Consider the following 22,650-nt stretch of genomic DNA (forward strand, 5'->3'; position numbering starts at 1 on the left):
CACATGAGCAGAGTATTTCATATCAGATCACTTAATTATATGATTCCGAAGAATAATCAGACATGGAAGATGACTCTCCACCGGTGTTCATTGGCTTCTCATCTAGATTTAGAACAGGTCTCGGAGGAAGTTGCAGGCTTTCCATATCTCCTTCAAGCATCTCCACAACTTCGTTCATTGCGGGCCGATTCAGAGGGTTCATTTGTATACACCACAACCCTGCAATAATCATCTTCTTGACTATATTTTTCTCCTCATCCGTGCCACCATCTCCAATATCTATAGCCTTCTCATTAGAGACTTGGTCATGAACCCAATCTGGCCAGTAAATTTCGCTGCACCTTTCAGCCAACGGATTCAATTTTTTTCTTCTGCCTGCCATTTCCAACAGCAACATTCCAAAGCTATAAACATCAGCTTTGTATGAGACGCGCCCGATGTTCTTGTAGAACAGTTCTGGCGCCATGTAACCTATCGTCCCCCCCGGTGCAGTGAGAGATTTAAGACTCTCATTTGCTGGGCACAACATAGCAAGCCCAAAGTCAGAAACTTTCGGAGCGAAGTTTTCATCGAGTAGAATGTTGTGAGGCTTGATGTCAAAATGTAGGATCTGCATCTCACAACCTCGATGTAGATATTCGATGCCATGAGCCACTCCAAGGGAAATCTCATGCAGTTTTTCCCAGCTTAAAGAGACAGATCTTTCTTGAGAAAAAATGAAATTATTGAGAGATCCATTGGGCATGAAATCATATACAAGAGCGCGCTTTGATCCCTCAGCACAAAAACCAACTAGTTGCACTACATTGGTGTGGTGAATCCTTCCAATGGTAGCGACTTCATTGAAGAAATCTTGTCCATTAGCCTTGGATTTGCCCAGCAATTTTATCGCTGCAGAATGTCCACTGCGAAGCTTTCCTTTATACACGCAACCAAAACCTCCTTCACCCAACTTTTCCTTGAAACCTCCGGTCATCTTCTTAATCTCTGAATAAGAATACCTTACGACTGGCATAAGATTGTTATGAGTCTGTAGGAATTCCTCAACTGTGTCATATGCTGATAGATGTCTTCGTCGCAATTTATAGATCAAGAATGCAATCACAAACGGACTCCCAAAGATAAATTTTGGCCCCTGAAGTAGTGCTGTGTGTGAAATTTGAGGGGGGAAATCAAAGACCGAAATCATGACTATTTCTTATTGATTATAAGATAAACACACAACATGGGTTAGGTTTGGTGTTAGAATTTTTTCGCCTAGTTGAAAAATCATCTAAAATCTAGACCATCATGATTTGTAGAAAAGCATACTCTTAACCAAAAGGTATGTCTCAGAACTTGGCATAAGAAGACATGTAGGAATTATCATTTTGTATCTGCTAATAAAAGATGATCCAATATCATAGCTTGAAAAAATATAAATAATCAATAAGGGAAGTTCTTACCAATGAACATGGATGCATACAACAGGACGACTGCAGAGAAGGTAAACAAATTTAGAGATATCATAGTAAGAATTAAGCATGAAGAAGTGGGGAGATAGAATCTTCACCTGCGGTTATCCAGAACCAAGAAACTTCGTCTGTACCAAGAGATCAGTTACAAAGATTAGATTTGTGATTTGAGAAAATATATAACGGAGGTTATTACAAGATGAAAGAAATTGGGAAGAAACAAGTGAATGACTTAGCAAAATTATCCTGGTTTTACGTTTTGAATTCAAATCTTGAGGTTAATATCGAGAAGATTTTATTATTTTTTTTCTGAATGTATTAAAGAAGCGAAACTTAATTTTGTTTGACTAAATTTTCTGAAAATTGGTATAAAAATATCATTTATCGTCGAATAAAAGAAAACCACGAATTATTATGACAAATGGTATGACCATCTGCAGCCTATGATAGCTTGATTGAACTGACCGTACGATCGTCAGCACTACAATAGGCTGCAGAAATGGGGAAATCATGCAAAGAGAAGTTGAAGATAGAAAACGAACAGTTTGTTACTCAATATTGCCCACCTATGCAGTGTGTATTGTACGAATCATCGATGTAGCATCCATCCGCACAGCTTGTTCTACACATGCTATTGTGCCATGAAAGCTCAAACCCATATGCCAGCTGACTGTGAATTTCCTTATAGGACATGCTCCTGTAATCCTTGATTGGCAACAACGTCATCCTCTCTAAGCTGCACAGTTCCATCAAATCCGAGGCCTTCATGCCACCAACATTCACATAAGAACGCATCGAGAGAGAAACATTGGAATATTTTGCTCCATTAAGGCAAGCGCCAGTGTCTACGTACAGAGGAGAATCCACTGGATTTGCACAGTTTACGAAAATCATCATCTGCGATAACGGGAGAGGCTTGTATTTGGGAAACCATTTCCGCCCTGTCTTTCTGTATTGAAACCATGTATATGGAAATCTGATATAATCAAAGCCTGTATATGTTGAAGTAAAAATAGTATATGCTCTTCCGGAATTACCTAGGCTATCAAATGCTAAAGAAAAATCAGGAAGCGAAGAGCAATCATTTTCTTTAACACCAGCATCAACCACTCGGATTGTCAAGTTGTTGTAGTTGATTGCCTGCACGTAGTATTTTCGTGAGTCTAAATACAATACTGTGGAGATATTTATCTCGCAGTGGAGGGTATAGTTAAGGGGGCTGCTAATATTATGATTTCCACAGTTAGATGGATCACTGTTTAGTCTAAAGGGGTAGCTAATAGTATGATTGCCACATGAAGAAGGGGCACAGAGATTGGTATCCTCGCAGTTGCAGGTTTGGAGGACTAGCAGCAGGAGCAGTAAGGCTATGTAGCCAGCAAAGAGAAGCCTAGCCATGGGTGGAGAAAGAGTGCGTAGTCCACAATCAATCCATCAAGTATTTAAAGACAACAGTTAGAGCTGTAATGATAGAATAATATAAATTATATTTTAAAAATTAACTTGATTTAAATTTTTAAGTTGAGTTGGTATTTTAATATGATATTAAATGTTTGATGATTAAAGGTTTATGAATTTTAATTTATTTAATAAAAATTAAATACAAGATAATATATAAATAATATATTAAAAATTCTTTTAAATGAAATTGTTTCTTTTACAAGAGAAAGAGAAACATAGAAGAATTAAAACCTAAAAACCATTGTTTCAATCTGAGAGTTTCATCAGCGTATTAAAATGATCAAGTCATCCTTTGAAATGTCAAAGTCATGAAGCAAAGATTACTTTGAAATAAACTACAAATCCACCAACTCTCAACACCACATGCGTCAACAGATAGAGCACCTTCTTGACAACAATTTGTGAAAAAAAGCCAAAGATCAACGACCCAAGTGCACCAGGTAGGTTCAAGCTCTGCTTCCCCCCTCTTTACCTTCGAAAGTGGAAAGAAAGTGAGGGTGCCATAATCCTTAACTGACACGGAACCACTAATACATTGAACGCAAGAGAGGTCAATTCTGAGTGCTTAATCTAGGCAAGTAAAACGAAGGTATCAGAGTTACCCTTGAGCACTTTTAGTTGATCAAGCTGTCATAGAAAGAAGGTATCAGAGTTACCCATGCTGCTCCCATCTGAGTTTACTATTGTTTCTGCAATAACTGGACACTGTTAGGTCGAAAGTCTATCACCATAGGAAGCAACGATGAAAGGTTCATCAAAAAAGGCTATATGCCTGTTCTATTTCATGTTCATTGCAGAACTTGGAGCAAGCCTTAATTGCACAGGATCTTGTGGGAACCGTGGCCTTCACATCCGATTTCCATTCTGGATAAAGGATAGGCAGCTAGAACAGTGTGGCTATCCTGGTTTTGATCTGTCTTGCAATGAGAAGGGCGATATAGTGCTCGAGCTGCAAGATGCAGTGAAGCTTCACATAGATAAGATTGACTACAAAAATCAAGTTATTTATGCAAGTGATCCCCAAGGTTGCCTTCTAAGCCAACACTCAAACTTCTATTCGTCTGGGTTTCACATACAGTTTAAGATGTCCAAGGTCAATTTTACCATCTTCAATTGTTCTTTAAATAATGCAAGATCCCAGAACTGGATGGTCCCTTGTTTAAGTACTCTCCACTACGATGTTCTTGCCGTTAAATCAGAACTATCTATTGATGGCAATGAGTTATTATTATCTTGTACCAAGATGTACGACCTACCTGTTCCACAAGATATTCGTCTGTCCTGGTCCAATCCCAATTGTAGATCTTGTGAAGCAACAGGAAAACTATGTGGACTGAGGGGAAATAGCAGCACTGAGCTTGAAACTGAATGCTATAGCTTGCCCAGCCCAGAAAAAGGTATCTTTAGTTTTAAGTCTTCTTTTCATTTTTCTGCGTTCTTGGCATCTTCATTTTCTATGATTCTTTGCTTAGTGGGTGTTTGTTCACACGGTAGGGCTTCAGCTTTTAAAACAAACTGTGTGAACTAAGCGTTTAGTAACATGTAAATAGTAGTTTATTGTTTGGTGGGTCCCATAATTTTTTCATCAAACCCGCATTTTGTACAAGATTTCTCTTGTAATTCACATGGGCACTGTTCATAACAGTGCCCATACCAGGTGATGCCAGGTGAATTATAATTCACCTGGCATGTGAATGCTTCTCGCGGGTGAATTATAATTCACCCGCGAGAATTCACACGAGTAAAATTTCTTGAACTACATCCGATCTGTAAAAAAAAATATATTTTTTTTAAATTATATTTTACTTAAAAAAATAATGTTTAATAATATTTAATAACACTATATAAATTAGAAAAATATCATATAATGATGTAATATTTGTGGAATTTGATCACAATTCCAATTCTATTTCTGATGATATTTTATCTGATTTTGTTGTACACTCAAAAAATCATGGAAATTATAGTTCTTATTAGATGAATTTCATACATAATAAAATTATAGATAATTTAATGAAATAATAAAAAATATTTAATATAAAATATTATTTATTTAATAGTATAATAATAGTAGTTAAATCTACAATATTTAAATTAAAAACTATCAATATTAATATATATATATATATATATTTAATTATTTTATAACCTTAATTTGAAAAGCATATTTAACCAAATATATTAAACTATTTTTTATTCAACTTCAATTTTAATCACAATTTTAACCAAATATATATAAATATCAAATCAACATCAATTAAAAATACTTTTTATAAAACAACTTTTTTCAAATCACAACCACATCAGTTACCACAATACCAAACACATTATTGCAAGTGGCATTGAACATATAAGTCCTATCTATAAAGCCACTTAATTAAATCCATATAATAGGTGGAAGATGAGTGGTTAGACAAAAATAAATAGAAGATGAGTTGTTGGCATAATTGATGGAGCATGAGTGGAGATAAATTATTGGCATATTTTATGGCATAATTGATGTCATGACTTATGGTCTTTGTCCCTTCACTCTTGCCTATAAATAGGCAATGTATCTAAGCCTTAAATGCACATCATAAGAGAGAAACAAGATAAAAGAAAAGAAAAGTGAGAGAAGGAAAGTAATCCTATAAAATTATGAGGTATTTGTGAGGAGAGTAAGTGAGGTGTTTTCTCCTAATAATAGAAAGATTTCAATAGTTCTCCTATTAGTAGAGAGAGATTGTAATTTTCACATTACTTAGTAAAATCATTCTATACTTGCCCGTGGATGTAGCAAAATTGGATTAACTACGTAAATTCTTGTGTGTTCATTTCTCATTTTATTCTATCATCTACCTTTTATCTTATCGAGTTTGCATGCCAGTATCATAACAGTGGTATCAGAGCCTGGTTGTTTGGTGTTGTTAAAACACAAACGTTATTCGTGTATATGGTTACTATTCGTGTTTAACGCACTATTCACCTATATGACACTATTCATTAATACGGTATTGTTCATATACATTATTGTTGGTGTCTATAAAAAATTAGTGTAGTGATTAAATATAGTCTAAGAAGATTAGGTTATAAGTAGGATCGTTTGTAACCCCTTCAATCTTTCCTAAGAACTTACTTAGTGAAGTATTATTCACACAATACTATTTTTATATACATTACAGATATGTTAAACGGTGATAGATGAATATATTATGGTGAATAAAATGGCAGCAAAGTATGAGATTGAAAGGTTCAGGGGGAGCAATTTCTTACTGTGAAAAATAAGAATTAAGACAATCTTAAGGAAAGACAATTGTTTGGCAGCAATTGGGGATCGGCCTGTGGAGATAACTGATAATGCAAAATGAAATGAGATGGATGGCAATGTTATTGCTAAGATACATTTAGTATTAGCTGATAAAGTATTATCAAGTGTGGCAGAGAAGAAAACAGCTAAGGAGATACAAGATACTTTGATAAAACTATACGAGTACAAGTCTTTGCACAATAAGATTTTCTTAAAGTGGAGACTTTATACCTTTTGAATGGTAGAAACCATGTCAGTGACTAACCACATCAACACAATAAGAACTCTATTTTCACATCTCACTACATTAGGTCAACAAATAGAGGAAAATAAACATACAAAGCTTCTACTTCAAAGTCTTCCTGATTTGTGTGATCAGCTCATTATCAACTTGACCAATAATATCCTCTTAGACTATTTAGTCTTCGATGATATTGTAGTCGCTATCTTGGAAGAAGAAAATAGGCGTAAAAATAAAAAAGACAAAAATAGTTCAAACCAAGCAGAAACGTTATTGATGTTAAGAGGAAAATCAACGAAGCGTAGCTCCAGTAAGAGTCAAAGGCATGAAAGGTCCAAATTAAGAAGTAAAAAAACTGTGAAATGCTAAAATTATGATACAAAATGGCACTTCAAAAGGGATTTGTTGGTTGAAAAAATGTATAGAGAACACTGCAAAGTCATAAAAACCTCAAGGATATGTTGTAAGCACCTCAGAAGATATGGAGGTTTTATATAGTAAAGCAGCGATAGTCTCTACATATACAAAAGAGCCCATTAAGGTTTGGTTAATAGATTCAGGAGCAACATGACATATGACTCCTAATCGAGATTGGTTTCATACATATGAAACCCATCTCTGAAGGCTTAGTGTTTATAGGTAATGATCATCCTTTAAAGATTGTCGGTATTAGCACCATCAAATTAAAGATGTATGATGGCTTAATTCGTACTATTTCTAAAATGCGACATGTGAAAGGCTTAAAGAAAAATCTTTTATCCATAAAATAATTTGATAGTCTTAGCTATAAGATTTGAACGGACAAGAAAATTATGAACACTGTCAAAGAAGCACTAGTGGCTTTAAAAGCAAGAAAGATAGTTGCAAACTTATTTGTATTAATGGGAGAAACACATCATGAGGCAGAGGCTTCAATTGCATCAGCCAGTCCTACAGAAGAGAAGACGATGATGTGGCATAAAAAACTAGGCCACATGTCAAAGAAAGGTTTGAAAATTCTCTCTAATCAGAAGTTACTTTATGGGCTTATAAAGGTTACTTTACCCTTTTATGAACCCTGTGTTATAAGTAAACAGCACAGGTTAAAGTTGGGCACATCAACAATTAAGAGCAAATACATCTTAGACCTGATTCATTTTGATGTTTGGTAAACACCGGTCATATCTTTGAGAGGAGCAAAATACTTTGTATCATTCATAGATGACTTCTCTAGTAAATATTGGGTGTATCTAATTAAAAAGAAGGTAGATATACTTGCAGTCTTTAAAACTTTCAAAGCACATGTAAAACTTGAATTTGAAAAGAAGATCAAGTGTTTGAGGACTGACAATAGAGGAGAATGTACCAGTGATGAATTTGATAACTTCTATCAATATGAAGGTATCAAAAGGCAATTCATAATGACATACACTCCACAACAAAATGGAGTGACAGAGCGAATAAACAAAACTTTATTAGAAATAACAAAAGCAATATTGAAGGCTACAGGTCTAAAAAAGTCATTCTGGACAGAAGTAGTCAATATCGCATGTTATATGATAAATCGATTTCCATTAACTGCAATTGAGCTAAAGACACTAATAGAGATGTGGAGTGGAAAGCCAACTGATTATTCTCGATTACATATATTTGGAAGTCCTGTATATATGATGTACAATACTCAAGAAGTCAACAAGCTGGATTCAAAATATACAAAATATTTATTTTTTGGATATGCAAATGGTATGAAAGGGTATCATTTGTGGGATCCTACTGCCCACAAGGTAGTCATCAGCAGAGATGTCATATTTGTGAAAGATAAAATGCAAATGGAAGAATATAATAGTATTTTAAAGAAGACTATAGCAGTCAATATGAAAAATACTCAAAATTTGAAGTTGTACCAAAGCATGAAGAACAATAACAAATAGAGTCTGAAACTCTTGAAGTTTGACGGTCAACTCATGAAAAAAAACCACCGGCTTAGCACTCAAAATATGTTACTTAGAGCAACATTGCATACTGTTTTCTAACAGAGGACGGAGAGCCATCAACTTTCCACGAGGCTATTAAAAACATAGATGTATCTATATGGATGACAGTAGTGCAAGAGGAGAATGAAGCTCTACACAATAATAACACTTGGGATCTTATTTCGCTAATACAAGGAAAAAAGGTCGTTGGTAACAAATAGGTTTACAAGATAAAACATGATAGAAATGATCAAGTGGAGCGATATCATGCAAGATTGGTGGTGAAAGGATATGCTCAAAAAGAAGAAATAGACTTCAATGAGATATTTTTCCCGGTGGTATGATTTACCACAATCAGAGTAATCTTGGCGATGTGTGCTATATTTGATCTTCACTTAGAATAATTAGATGTGAAAACTGTATTTTTTTATATAAAACTTGAAGAAGAAATTTATATGCTCCAACCAGAGGGTTTTACTAAAACAGGAAAGGAGAACTTGGTTTGCAGGTTGAACAAATCTCTATACGATCTCAAACAGACGTCAAGGTATTGGTACAAGAGATTTGATTCCTTCATAATTAGCCTTGGGCACATCAGACTCAGTTTAGACCATTATACGTATTATAAGAGGTTTGAAGAAGATAATGATTTTATCATTCTGTTGTTGTACATGGATGACATGTTCGTAATAGGTACTAACAAAGATTGAGTCCAAGTATTGAAGGTACGATTGGCCAGGGAGTTTGATATGAAGGATTTGGGACCAACAAATAAGATTCTAGGGATGAAAATTTACCGAGACAGAAGTAAAAGAAAGATTTGATTTTCTTGTAAGAATTGTTTGAAGAAAGTCTTACAACGCTTCAACATACAAGATTGTAAGCCAATTTTCACCCCACTTTCTATTAACTTCAAATTATCCTCAAATATGTCTCTTAGTAATGAAGCAGAGAGGATGGAGATGTCTCGAATACCGTATGTATCAGCAATGAGAAGTTTAATGTTTGTCATGATATGTACAAAATTAGATATTGTACAAACAGTGAGAGCAGTTAGTCGATACATGGCAAATCCTGGTAGAGAACATTGAAATACTATTAAAAGGATCTTGAAATACATCAAGGGTACCTTAGATACCATATTATATTATGGAGGATCAGAATTTACTATTAGGGGTTATATTGATTCAGATTTTACTAGTGACCTTGAAAAAAAAATCTACTACAGGCTATGTGTTCATAATTGCAAGAGGAGCTGTGAGCTGGGTCTCTAAACTTCATATTATTATAGCATTATCCACAACAGAAGTTGAGTATATGGCAGCTACATAAGCTTGTAAAGAAGCAATATGGATGAAGAACTTTATGAAGGAGCTTGGGTACAAACAAAAGAAGATTCTTTTATATTGTGATAGTTAGAGAGTCTTGTATATTACAAGGAATCCAACGTTTCATTCAAGAACAAAACACATAGATGTTCAGTATCACTTTGTTTGCGAAGTGGTAGAAGATGGAAGTATGGATTTTTAAAAGGTTCACACAAAAGAAAACTCAGTAGATGCTTTGATCAAACCAGTCAATATTGATAAGTATATATGATGCAGATCCTCTTATAGTTTAACAGAAACGTAAGCAACATGAAGATGACAAGTATAGAAAGGATAGAGGAATCACAAATGATGAAGTGTGAAGACTTGATTAAATCATCAAAGTCTTCAAATGGAAGAATGTAACGCCACTTAATTAAATCCACCAAATTGGTGGAAGGTGAGTTGTTAGACAAAAATAAATGAAAAATGAGTTGTTGGCATAATTTGTAACATAATTGATGTCGTGATTTATGATCCTTGTCTCCTCACTCTTGCTTATAAATAGGCAATGCATCAAAGCCTTAAATGTACACCATAAGAGAGAAATAAGAGAGAATAAAAGGAGAGTGAGAGAATGAAAGTAATCCTATAAAATTGTGAGGTATTTGTGAGGAGAGTAAGTAGGGTATTTTCTCCTAATAATAGATAGATTTCAATTGTTCTCCTATTAGTAGAGAGAGGTTGTAATTCTCACATTACTTAGTAAAATCCTTCTATATTTACCTGTAAACATAGCTAAATTAAATGAATCATATAAATTCTTGTTTATCTTATATTTTATTTTATTCTATCCTTTATTTTTTTATCCTCTTATGTTTTACATGCTACTATCCTAACACTATCTACTGGCGAGTTGACTGACAAGGGGGTTACCTGTGAATTTAGCGTTCTTGATTCTACAAATTCTACAAATAGAGGATATTATCATGACTTTAGAAACTTTCAGAAAATCAGAAATTAACAAGGGTTTCTTATCTTCTGCAGGTGCACGGAAAAAGAATCTGACTATAGGTTAGCTGTTCTCAAATTTACTCCAACTCTTCGCTTCCAAAAAAGAAGATCAGATACTTAACTCAAAAGGCTTATTTATACATGCAGGTGTAACCACAGGATCCATCCTTTTCGGGGTTTTGGTCATTGCAGTCTACCAAGTCTATAGCATCAGAAAATCAGAAGAAGAATATCAGGGCAAGGTTGAAAGGTTTTTGGATGATTACAGAGCTATGAACCCCACAAGATACTCACATGCTGATCTCAAAAAGATGACAAATCAATTCAGGGATGAATTGGGGCAAGGAGCTTATGGAACTGTGTTCAAAGGAAAGCTAACCAGTGAGATTCCGGTGGCTGTTAAGGTTCTAAGCAATTCAACAGAAAAAGGAGAGGAATTCGTCAACGAAATGCAAACAATGGCCAGGATTCACCATGTCAATGTAGTCCGCTTGATTGGCTTCTGTGCTGATGGATTTAGACGAGCTCTAGTTTACGAGTACTTGCCAAACGATTCGCTGCAGAAGTTCATATCTTCAGCAAACGCAAGGAATGTTTTCCTTGGCTGGGAAAGGCTGCATCATATTGCCCTTGGAGTAGCCAAAGGGATTGAATATCTTCACCAGGGTTGTGACCAAACAATCCTCCACTTTGATATCAAACCACATAATATCCTGCTGGACAATGACTTCAATCCCAAGATTGCAGATTTCGGTCTGGCTAAGTTGTGTTCCAAGTATAAAAGTGCTATTTCCATGACAAGAGTTAGGGGAACGGTCGGCTACATAGCACCTGAAGTGTTCTCAAGAAACTTTGGAAATGTCTCCTACAAGTCAGATGTGTATAGTTTCGGAATGTTAGTGTTAGAAATGGTTGGTGGAAGGAAAAATGTTGGTGATACAGCAGAAAATGGTGATCAAGTATACTTCCCAGAATGGATTCATAATCTCTTAGAAGAAGGAGAAGACCTGCGGTTGCACATCGAGGAAGAAGGAGATGCTAAAATTGCGAAGAAGCTAGCCATTGTGGGACTGTGGTGCATCCAGTGGAACCCGGCGGACCGTCCTTCCATGAAAATTGTTGTCCAGATGCTGGAAGGTGAAGGAGACAACTTGACAAAACCTCCTAATCCTTTACGCTCCTCAGCTCCAAAGAGAAAGACTGCAAGTATAGCAGGGCGACGTCTACATCAAGAATTGGCAGCCATCTCAGAAATAGAGTAATCATGTATTTTGAGGTCGTCATTGCATTCAAGGATGTGATCTATGACCTGCTTGCAGTGGATTCCGAGTAGTTCGTGGCTTTTAAAGGGCTCTTAAGCTCTTATGGAACAACATTAGTATTTTGAGATGGTCTCTCAAATTCTACACTTTGTAAACTTTGGTCTATGATTGCAAAGTCTGAGGATTGAGCTTGCTCAAACCTTTGACCACAAAAAAAAAAAAAATCACCAATAATTAAGGAGTGGATACTGTGAAAGTTGTTAGCAATTTTATTTAATTTTGGAGGCATTTATTATGTGTATCTGTTCATTAATCACTAGTTGTCAATAAGTTGTCGTGTGAGGTATATTTGGACTATTAGGGACTCATTTGTTAAACTTTTACATTTTGTGACACAATAAGCATTTAGTAATACTTCAGGGGTTAATTTGAGGTTTCCCTAGAATTAATCAGCACCTGGCTTTCCAGGGGACTTGAATAACTTGTCGTCTTCCTCAATGCAAACCGTCGTCCATATTCTAAACTACATGTCGTCGGAGATTGCGAATTCTCTTTTCAGACATTCTGTGACTAAGCAGTCAGCGAAAAACAACAAAACAAGTCCCCCTCTCTCTCTCTGAACTTTCTCTCTCTAGCAAGCCATGACTGCAGCCACCAAAAACCACCACCCCTCCTCCTCTAAACCACCCAAGAACCACCACTCGACCCCCAAAGCAACTACCCCACAAACTATCAGCACTCAAAACTCTAACCCCACTACTAACCCTAACCACGTAATTAATCCATCACCATTATCTCCCTCCCTCAAAGACCAGGTTTTGTCACGCGCCACCCACATTACGCGCCAAGAACTACTCAAAAGAAGATCCCACAAGCTTAAACAGCTCTCAAAATGCTTCAAAGATTATTACTGGGCATTAATGGAAGAACTCAAAGTTCTGTACAGAGAGTACTATTGGAAGTATGGTGTTAGCCCATTCAAAGAAGACCACAAAAACACCCTTCAAAAAGTAGAGCAGCATAAGCAGGGTGGTGAGTTTGGTGTTTTAGAGAGAGAGAATGGGGAGGGGGAGGCTAATATTGAAGTTATTGGTGAAAATAATAATAATGTTAGTGATTTGAAGAGCAATCATAGGTGTTTGTTTGTTGGGTGTAAGCTAAAGGCTATGGCTTTGACAAGTTTTTGTCATCTTCATATACTTTCCGATGCAAAGCAGAAGCTTTACAAGCCTTGTGGTTATGTTATCAAAAGGTTTGATGTTGCTTTACTTTTGTCTTTGATTTCTGGTTCATAAAGCTTATTTCTTTTATAGGTTTTTTTTTTTTTGGAGGGGGGTTTCGATTGTTTGGTTGCTGTAAGATTGTGTTGGTGGTGTTAAACTCTCTTTTTAGCTAGGTTTTGGTATGTTTTTTATGGTTGAATGGTTGGCGTTGCCAGTTTTATTTAATAGTTGCATGTTTGTGCAAGATTAGTTTGCCCAGGGCCAGTTGAGGAAGTTTGGGATAGGTAAATTGAATGAACTTGATTAAGATTGTGTAGGAATTGGTTTATATATGCATAGTGTTAGGGATCTGGAAAGAAGTCTGATGAATCATGAAGAATTTGTAAATTCGATGACAATTAATTACCTGAGAATTTCTTGTCACCGTGATATTTCAGGGTTCAAAATGAAACAATGTTGTTTTGATGTTAAGCTGGGAGTATAATCGATAATTATGAAAAGGTTTTGCGAATTAGACCTGGATTTATGCAGAAATGAAATGAAGTATTTGCTTGCCTTGTAGCTTCTAGCGACAATTATGGAACAATTTGAAGTACTAGAGACTTGTGTTTTTTCATGCTAGATTTATATCTCCTTTTTTGCTCTAGTTCTGGTAATGAGACCTAACTTAAAAGCATAGAACTTTGTTTCATGTATCCATCATGCAATATCTAACAAGTTGAAAATAGTCTTCAGATGCATATCATGGTATATAACAATACACAGAAATACTGTAGATGATAAGCTAAACGAAAGAAGAAAATGAGGAGAGAAATGTTTGAGAATTCTCACTATTCTTGAACAAATTGTGAGACAACATTTGATGTTCAAACTAGTTTCTGAATTTTATTTGATAGTCTTGCATGGTTACGAAGAACTCTAATTCTAATGGTGCTGTAGAAGTAATTTGGATTATTGCATGAGTAACATGTTTATACTTTCACCAAGAAATCTTGTTACTTGTATATTATACCAAATAATTGACTGAAATGTTAGTGTGCGATGTGTCTTCTGTAAAGCTGTAGCTTTGGCCTATCCTTTTTGAAGTTCATTTTCTTGTTTTTGGTGATTGCTGTTGGGCGTGATATCTAATCAATGTAGAGCTGTCTTGCCATAAGGTCCATTGGACATTGACATCGTAGCTGCAGCTTGTGATAGATTGATGGCATTAGTTAGAATCCAAAATGAAAACAAACGCATTGATGGATATATGCTTGAACCCTGAACAACTTTCAAGTTCTTGCTGAAGTGCTGAAAGACTGAAATTTTAAAACTAAACTTCATATTCAAGTTCTAGTTAGCTTGCTTTTAAACCTTTTTTTCTTGCTTTACAGCTAAGATAGCTAGCATTTCTGCCGCCAGTTTGCTTCCCATGATACCAAATCAAAACTATTTTGATGGGCAGTTGGTTGGATTTGGTTGTCGAATCTGAGTGAAATATTTTATTGGTTCCTGTATCATATGATGAATTTTAAAATAGTATATTATGATTGATTCTAATCCGTTGATTTTCCACTTATCATAAGAGTCTTTTGGTTGGCTATGTACTCAAGTGCTCAGGCAGGACCAATAACATGTGGAAAGCCAATACTGAGATCAACTGCTCCTGCACTCTGCACTGTCCACTTCCAAAAGGCTCAGAAACATGTGACTCAGGCACTGAGGAAAGCAGGCCTTAATGTTTCCTCATCAAGTAAGCTTGCTCCTAAGTTCCATGTCATCGTGACAGAATATGTGCGTCAAATTCAAGCCAAAAGGAAGGCTGCAAAATGAGGAAATCAGAGTAAAGTCATAGGTGACTGCTAGCTGAGCTGTGTGTCCATTGCAGAGATGATTTGTGAAGCATGAGTGACAGTGTACATTGTTAGAATAACCCATGGTAAGTTTCTTGATTAGAAGAAAGGAGAGGTGATCATAGTTTGGATCATAGTATTCTAAAAGTGTCAAGCATACAATTTGCTGTACTTTATTTTATTTTTATCTTTTTAGAGACAGAATTGTTTGCGTTTAATTTCTGAATTGACAGTACATCGTAAGAAATAAAATGCACCACTTACCATTAATTGTTGTTTGCAGATATGCTTTTTCCGGATGTTTATCTTCCGGCAGCAGCACTAGGTGTTCGACATACCAGTTACTCTGGCAAACACAAAAACACAAATGTGTACCGATGCTAGACGATTGTAACAGCTCTGATGCGCCAAACCTTTATTTTATTTATAAAAGCTTGTATAGCCATTCAACTTGAATTGGTGAATGATGGTATGTGCTGTATATGATCATGAACCTGTGCTTCTGTGCTCCTTTTCTTTCTCTTCAACGATGAAATTTTATGTGCTGTATATGATCATGAACCTGCGCTTCTGTGCTGTATATGATCATGAACCTGTGCTTCTGTGCTTCTTTTCTTTCTCTTCAACGATGAAATTGTATGGCAGAATCGGGCATTGTAAGGTCAGCCAGTGGGCTGAATGCTTCTTTTATAGTACGATTGTAGAACATTGGTCTGGGACTGTAAAGCATGACCATGCATTTTAAATAATGCAAGGAAGGCCCATGCTGGGCTTTGGAGAGCTTTCGGTGGGACCCAAATGAGCAGTGACCTCTCCTCTCTCCTCTCTCCTCTCTCGTTCAGTCTTCTCTTCTTCGATCTCTTGCGATACTTGGTATATTTTTGAAAATTTTATTTTATTAATGATTTAATTTCTGTGATTTTACAGGCCTTTTAGAATGTTAGTTAATTGGTGAAAGAAAGAACATATGAATTTGAATGAGCCAAAAAAATATGAATTTTAATGAGTAAAAAGGATTGTAAATATAAATTGAGATTTATAAAGTTTTAAATAGATTAGAAAGTTTATTTTAATTGAAAAAAATAAAAATTTAAAATTATTAATAAAAAAGATATGAAATTTGAAAATAACAATGAAAAGGTTATAAAAATGGTCCAAATCAAGATATAGAAGTGAAATTTAAAGATTTAACAATTGAAGTAGTAAATGCATAGTTCTTATAAAAATTTGAGTGTAATTTAATGATTGGATTAATAGTAGATTCATACTTAATCATTGAGAATCACCCATTATTGCAAGCTAATCTGTATCATTAATTAATGATTTGGGATTTTTTTAGCTGCTACTGTTGCTGATTTTTTCTTGAATTTAATATTTGAAGGTGATGAAATGCGTTCATAAGGTGGCTTCATCACAACTTGGGGTCAACTGCATCCTGGGTCTTCAAGTTTGTAACTTGCAGTGGACATCTTTTTTTTTTTTTTTCTTGGGTTCTATTCTGTTGATTGAATTTTCTTGTGTGTGGACACTTGTATTAGCAATCAAATTACTCTTTCTTCTCCTTTTCTTCTTCTTTGCTACAACAATATACTAAAATAGCTGCGTGCAAGAACTAGATGTCAATTTCCTGTATCAGAAGTAGTGTCTCATAATGTAATTTTATTCAAATATTTGTTAATTTGAATTGAAATAAAAATAAAAACAAGAAGACTTTCGTATTGATTCTGCTTTTATCATTAAAGAGCATGATTGTTATTTCAAGAGTTATTTTTTGAAGTATTTTTAATTTGAAAATATATTAAAATAATATTTTTTATTTTTGATATTAAAATATAAAATGATATTAAAAAAATAAAATATTTTAAATATAAAAATAAACTGGAAATAAATATATAGAAATAAAACCAAACTTGAGCAGTTGGGGGTTAGGTGGTTTGCCTTCTCTCCATCTAACCCTTCTTGCTGGCTGCTTCTACTGCTGTTGCCCATTCCTTTCTAACATCTAAAAGTAAAACCTCTTTCTCTTCACTCCAGTTTTCTCCTCGTTTTTAACGAAAGGAAAAACAAGAACCAAACGCTCATAACACAAAACGAAAGACAATGCTGTCAGTTAGATCAATCTTTAGATCACAATCAAGACTGAGTTCTATCACTCTCTCCTCGTTATGTTATTCATCGTCATCAGCTGCAGCAATTCAAGCGGAAAAAACTATCAAAGATGGTCCCAGGAATGATTGGACACGTCAAGAAATCAAGGAAGTTTATGACTCTCCTCTTCTTGATATCCTCTTTCATGGGGTTAGTTCTTTTTACTTAGTAATGCAGGGAAAAGGGTGGTTTTTTTATGCCGGGGTTTATGTTTTGTGCTGTTTTGTTTTGTTAGGCTCAAGTTCATAGATATGCTCATAATTTTAGAGAGGTTCAGCAATGTACTTTGCTTTCCATAAAGACTGGTGGGTGCAGTGAGGATTGTTCTTATTGTCCTCAATCTTCAAGGTATAATACTGGACTCAAGGCTCAGAGGCTCATGACTAAAGAAACTGTTATCGAGGCTGCTAAAAGGGTATGTCCTTTTATCTTCTTATAGTCTTTTGATTTATGGTATTTTGGTTCACAAGAATCTTAAGCAATCAAACACTTTCTGTGCTGATGGAATCTGTGCTAAAAAAGGTTTATGCTTTGTTCCTGATTTTAATTATTATGTGGTTCGGTTATCTTGCCAATTTTGTCAAAGAAAATCTGCACTCATTTAGATGGCTTTCTTAATGTGATGTCTTAATTGATTGATTTAACTTGCGTATTTCCTGATTAAAATTGTTTTTAGATCACGTGTATTGTTTTGTTTTTGTTAATTTGGGTACAAGAATTGAAAAATTGTCAGTAACGGATATGTCCTAGATTTCTGGAACATTTATAGCTCGATAGCAAATTTGTTGGTCATTCAGTTAGCTTTAGGGTTTAGCAAAAGTTTCATGAACATCCCAGAACTTCACTTAGCAAAGTAGCTGAAAAAGGAAGATCGCCTCAAGAATGAATTCTCATGTTCTTGGTACAACTTCATGTTTGGTGCCTATATCAGGTGGTACTGAAGTTTTATCTGATCAGTTTCATGTCTAGTGTAGCCTGGTGTCCTTTTCTTTTTCTTCTTCTGTATTATACCTTCTGCATGGTTTTGCAGGCAAAAGAGGCTGGTAGTACACGTTTTTGCATGGGTGCTGCTTGGAGAGATACGATAGGAAGAAAGACCAACTTTAATCAGATTTTAGATTATGTGAAAGAAATCAGGTAATGAGCGCATCATTTATGGAAGAAATATATGTGAAACCAAGCATTTTTCTTAAGTTAGAAAACAGATTTTCACACTGCACACACTATTACAGTGCAAATAGGTTATTCCCTAGCTGTGTTTCTACTGAAGTGAGTTGCCAAGAGAGAGAATTGGAGAAATTTCTACACCTTGAGCTCTTTAAAATGAAGGCTTATATGCTAGCTCATGCATTTAAGTAGCCATGTCATGCAAAATGCTGCATTAGCTCCTTTTTTTTTTTTTTTCCTCTAATGCATAGTCTGTGATTGAAATGACTGATGCCTATCAGGGATATGGGCATGGAGGTTTGCTGTACCTTGGGCATGCTAGAGAAGCAGCAGGCTGTAGAACTGAAGAAGGCTGGTCTTACAGCTTATAACCATAATCTTGATACCTCAAGAGAATATTACCCAAACATCATCACTACAAGATCCTATGACGAACGCTTGGAAACCCTTGAACATGTCCGTGAAGCAGGAATTAGTGTCTGCTCAGGTCAACTTTCTTGCATCCTTAAGTAGATTTTGAAAAACAAAGTCCACTGCAAAGAAAAAGAAATGGAAACATTTTAAATTGATTGATTTCCTTGGAGTTAACAGTGGAATGGAGATATGCAATAATTGCAATTTGAGCATAAAGCACATAGTTTAGTTGGTCTTTTTTGCTTTTCATTTGTGCCATTTTATGTCTTTCAGTTGGATCTCAATACAAGCTTAACTTGATATATGGTTAGAAAAAAATTGGGAATTTTGTCCAATTTAGGATGCTTTTTTATGGAAATTTGATAACTTCTTGACTTCAGAGTGAATCCTCGCATTAAACAATGGAGCTGGGCAATAACTGCAACCGCACATTCTGTTTAAATTTCAGACATTAGTTTCTTTTTTCATTGCAAAGTTGAATTCTTATCATGGAAACTGTCTATTTTTATGTTAATAGGAGGCATAATAGGGCTCGGAGAAGCAGAGGAAGACCGAGTTGGTTTATTGCATACATTGGCAACCCTCCCTACACACCCAGAGAGTGTTCCAATTAATGCATTAGTTGCAGTGAAAGGCACCCCTCTACAAGAACAAAAGGTAATTCTATTCGTGTCTGATACAAGTTGAGTAAGGTTGCTTTTGTGATAATAATAATAATGGCTGTGCCTGATTATGTACTGCGGATATTCAATTTATCTTTGTTCTTCAGATTTTGTTTCCCAGCAAGTAATGACAGATGGAAAGTAGAACACTTTTCTTATATTAATTTAACTATTAAAACTGTTGTTACATTGTGAACTGATTGCAGCTTTAGTTGTGAATGTGAAACCAATAATATTAGCTAACTTACTGAGAAACTCTAGTAAAAATCACACTTGCTCTGTTGTCTTCTCTATTCAGCAAAGTGTGATAATGATAGTGCATCAGCTTTCGTAACCATGCCATGGGATAGACTCTATTAATTTGTTGTAGCTCCTTTGCTTATTGAAACACATGTATTTTACCAATCACTCTCAAGCTGGCCATGATTTAATTCTTGGTCTCACAATATTCTCCTTATCCTACAACCTCTTTTTATATCCATAGAGTATTAACAAGAGTCATGGATTAATATCTGATTACTTGATCAGATTCTATTTATTCATTTAGTTTATATTATGGCCTGAAATATCTAGATGGTATCACTAGAAGTGATTGTTGGCCCACATAACTGCGACTTTTTAAGTGAAGGTGCATGTTTACTATAACAGATAAAGATGGGGTTTAGTGCCCCATTTGAGTGGCTGGATTGCGGGAAAGAGAAGGATGGAGTGTGAGAGCCAAATCTTTTGTGGAAGATTGTTTGGCCATGCACGTGGTTTATGGGAATGTCATGCATTTCAACCAAAAATGCTGTCAGATAGTGATGATGGCCATGGGACGTGTCTTGTTAAATACAGTATATCTGAAATTCATTTTACTGGAAGACAGGAAAATTATATTACCATTTATTTACCCGGATATTAATAAAGAGGCATCCCTGACTTATTGTTTGTTTATGACACTTATGTTATAATTATTGCGCTGTACATTAGTTGCTTGTCTACATTTGCATCATGAGATTTGTCCTTCCAAATTTAGTATCAGTTGCTTTGAAGCTTGACAGATTTCATGTTTCTACCTCCTCATTCAGCCAGTTGAAATATGGGAGATGATTCGAATGATTGGCTCTGCACGTATAGTTATGCCAAAAGCAATGGTCAGATTATCAGCTGGGAGAGTGCGTTTCTCAATGGCCGAGCAGGCCCTGTGCTTTCTTGCTGGTGCAAATTCCATCTTCACTGGCGAGAAGCTACTGACAACCCCCAACAATGATTATGATGCAGATCAACTTATGTTCAAGGTTCTCGGTTTGATTCCAAAAGCACCCAGCTTCTCTGCCGAGGAAGAGAAGGCTTGTGCTTGTGAAGCAGAGCATTGTCAGGAAGCAGTTTCTAGTAGTTCAGGTTGAAATCACTTGTTCGAGCAGAGTTTGTATCTAAGTTTCATCTAGGTTCTTTTTACCTTCAATGAAAATCTGCTCTCCTATGGCGTGCAACAAATTTGAACTGCACTAGATGGGTTCAAAGAACCTTGCAAAAGTGCAGGTATTAGTATTCTGCAGCAATCTATTATGGTAACATCAAGAATGCATAGCAAGGTGCTGCAACTTTTTACGTAGTTGCAGTATTATTGCCATGGTGTGTTTATATCTGGACTAGAATGATCTGTTATGAATATCCGATTTTGCTTCTTTTTTTGTTTTCCAACTTCAAGTGTCTACATCTTTCATTGAAGTGGCAAATTGCCAATCTATTGAAAAGAAAATGAAGTAAAAAAATTGAACATCAAAGAAAAGGAGTGGACAACAGTGCATAGCTCAACGACAACACACACACACTGCAAAGAGTTTTTAGAATAGTTGATCTTGTGTGATTACAAGTGAGTCGGGAGAGTTTCATAAAAATAAAATAAAAAATTGTGAGATGAATCCATTAAATTACATACTTCTTTTTCAAGTTTTAGCCCTTCTATTTTCTTTTCTGCACCAAAAAAAAAAAAGAAAACTGTTCAAGGAAAAGTGTGACCCAACATTAGAAAGAAAAGGTTTGGTCCAGTTGCCATTGAAGTTAAATGTATGGAATGAAGGTTCATTCCAATTCCAAAAAAAAAGAAAAAAAAAACCTATGATCATACTTTGATCCACTGGAGTTATTGGTGGAAATTAAAGTAAGGAAATAACATTAACTAGGTGTGGGAAAAATATTATAGTTGTATGAACTGCATCATCTTTCACGTTTCATTATGAACTCCCACAGTGAAATTGTTTTTTTATTTTGATCATTAATTTTTTTTCCTCATCGATTGCAGCTTTCTGTAGTTAAATTAAAGGCCAATTTCTTTTATTTGGTTAAGCAATGGCAAAACTAAAAGGCATGGGTTCAACTGAAAACACACAGAAAAACTATATGGTCGTTTTAAATTTGACTAAAAAAGTTGATTTTGATCCTTTCAATTTGCAACATACCAATTTTCCACCCTTTTATTTTTTTTTTCAAAAATTATTTTTTATCCAAAAACTCCATTTTTTCGGTTCTTGATTTGAAATAGGAAAGAGAATCATCTTATTCTCAAGATAAAGAGAAAATAATCAATTAAAAAAAATTTAATTATTAAAATAATTGATTTTAATATTTATATTTAATGAGGAAAGTTCTACTAAAATGTTCTTTCACATTTAACTTGTCAACAAATGTAAATATAACATCAAAAGATTTTTAGATTTTAGGTTGATTTTATTTTTTAGATTATATTTTAGGTTATTTGAAGGTATAAACATGTTTATTTAGATCTTTAAAGTTTTTTTAGATGTTTTTAGATTAAAAAATAATTGAAAATATATTTTTAAATGTTAAAACACCATTGCCCTGATTTTACAAGCAACTAGTGTTTTATCATATAATTGAATAAAAACTAATCTAAAATTTTTTTTTAACTCGGTATTATATCCATTATCTAAATTACAAGTTCAATAAATTAAATCATAAAATCTAGACCGATCTCTTCATGTCAATAGTTTTTAAGATATCATATAATCTTAAAATTTATATTTAATCCAAAACAATGTATATGTCAATTATAATACTTGCTTTTGAAATTCTTAAGTCGATTATAAGACAATTAAAATCAACTTAATTTGGAATATGAATCGAGTAAGAAGATATATCATGAGGTTTCGATATCGACAGTTTCCCATGGCCTTGATGATTTTTTTAATGAAAAAAAAATTATTGAGGGCAGCAAGTCATGC

At 34.9% G+C, this 22,650-nt stretch overlaps 4 protein-coding genes and 1 long non-coding RNA gene across 6 annotated transcripts; 3 read left to right on the forward strand and 2 right to left on the reverse strand.

Moving 5' to 3' along the window:
• Positions 1–31: 31 nt before the first annotated feature.
• LOC105118208 (probable receptor-like protein kinase At5g39030) lies at positions 32–2,914 on the reverse strand. Its single transcript, XM_011016102.1, has 4 exons — positions 2,021–2,914; positions 1,553–1,582; positions 1,446–1,475; positions 32–1,146 (listed from the first exon to the last, which is right to left on the reverse strand). Exons 1-4 carry the CDS (start codon positions 2,850–2,852, stop codon positions 32–34), a joined length of 2,007 nt encoding a protein of 668 aa, XP_011014404.1. The 5' UTR covers positions 2,853–2,914.
• Positions 2,915–3,231: 317 nt separating this feature from the next.
• On the forward strand, positions 3,232–12,354 carry LOC105118207 (probable receptor-like protein kinase At1g67000). 2 transcript variants are annotated; one of them, XM_011016100.1, is made up of 4 exons: positions 3,232–3,504; positions 3,559–4,312; positions 10,749–10,775; positions 10,863–12,354. In XM_011016100.1, the coding sequence occupies exons 2-4, from the start codon at positions 3,658–3,660 to the stop codon at positions 11,975–11,977; spliced, it is 1,797 nt and encodes a 598-aa protein (XP_011014402.1). In that variant the 5' UTR covers positions 3,232–3,504; positions 3,559–3,657; the 3' UTR covers positions 11,978–12,354. The 2 variants fall into 2 exon arrangements, with proteins under 2 accessions (XP_011014402.1, XP_011014401.1); XM_011016099.1 differs by having other exon boundaries at positions 3,232–4,312.
• A 152-nt stretch (positions 12,355–12,506) lies between these two features.
• Positions 12,507–15,779, forward strand: LOC105118206 (INO80 complex subunit D-like). The gene is made up of 3 exons (XM_011016098.1): positions 12,507–13,229; positions 14,793–15,118; positions 15,316–15,779. Exons 1-2 carry the CDS (start codon positions 12,619–12,621, stop codon positions 15,010–15,012), a joined length of 831 nt encoding a protein of 276 aa, XP_011014400.1. The 5' UTR covers positions 12,507–12,618; the 3' UTR covers positions 15,013–15,118; positions 15,316–15,779.
• LOC105118205 (uncharacterized) lies at positions 13,279–14,786 on the reverse strand. The gene is made up of 2 exons (XR_840910.1): positions 14,584–14,786; positions 13,279–14,540 (listed from the first exon to the last, which is right to left on the reverse strand). It is a non-coding gene; the product is annotated as an uncharacterized LOC105118205 (long non-coding RNA).
• A 1,138-nt stretch (positions 15,780–16,917) lies between the features above and the next one.
• LOC105118204 (biotin synthase-like) lies at positions 16,918–21,105 on the forward strand. Its single transcript, XM_011016097.1, has 6 exons — positions 16,918–17,330; positions 17,416–17,595; positions 18,211–18,317; positions 18,629–18,834; positions 19,279–19,418; positions 20,494–21,105. The coding sequence occupies exons 1-6, from the start codon at positions 17,133–17,135 to the stop codon at positions 20,809–20,811; spliced, it is 1,149 nt and encodes a 382-aa protein (XP_011014399.1). The 5' UTR covers positions 16,918–17,132; the 3' UTR covers positions 20,812–21,105.
• The last annotated feature ends 1,545 nt before the right edge of the window (positions 21,106–22,650 follow it).

The sequence above is a fragment of the Populus euphratica genome, unplaced genomic scaffold, assembly GCF_000495115.2.
Source record: "Populus euphratica unplaced genomic scaffold, PopEup_1.0 scaffold1794.1, whole genome shotgun sequence".
NCBI classification, from domain to species: Eukaryota; Viridiplantae; Streptophyta; class Magnoliopsida; order Malpighiales; family Salicaceae; genus Populus; species Populus euphratica.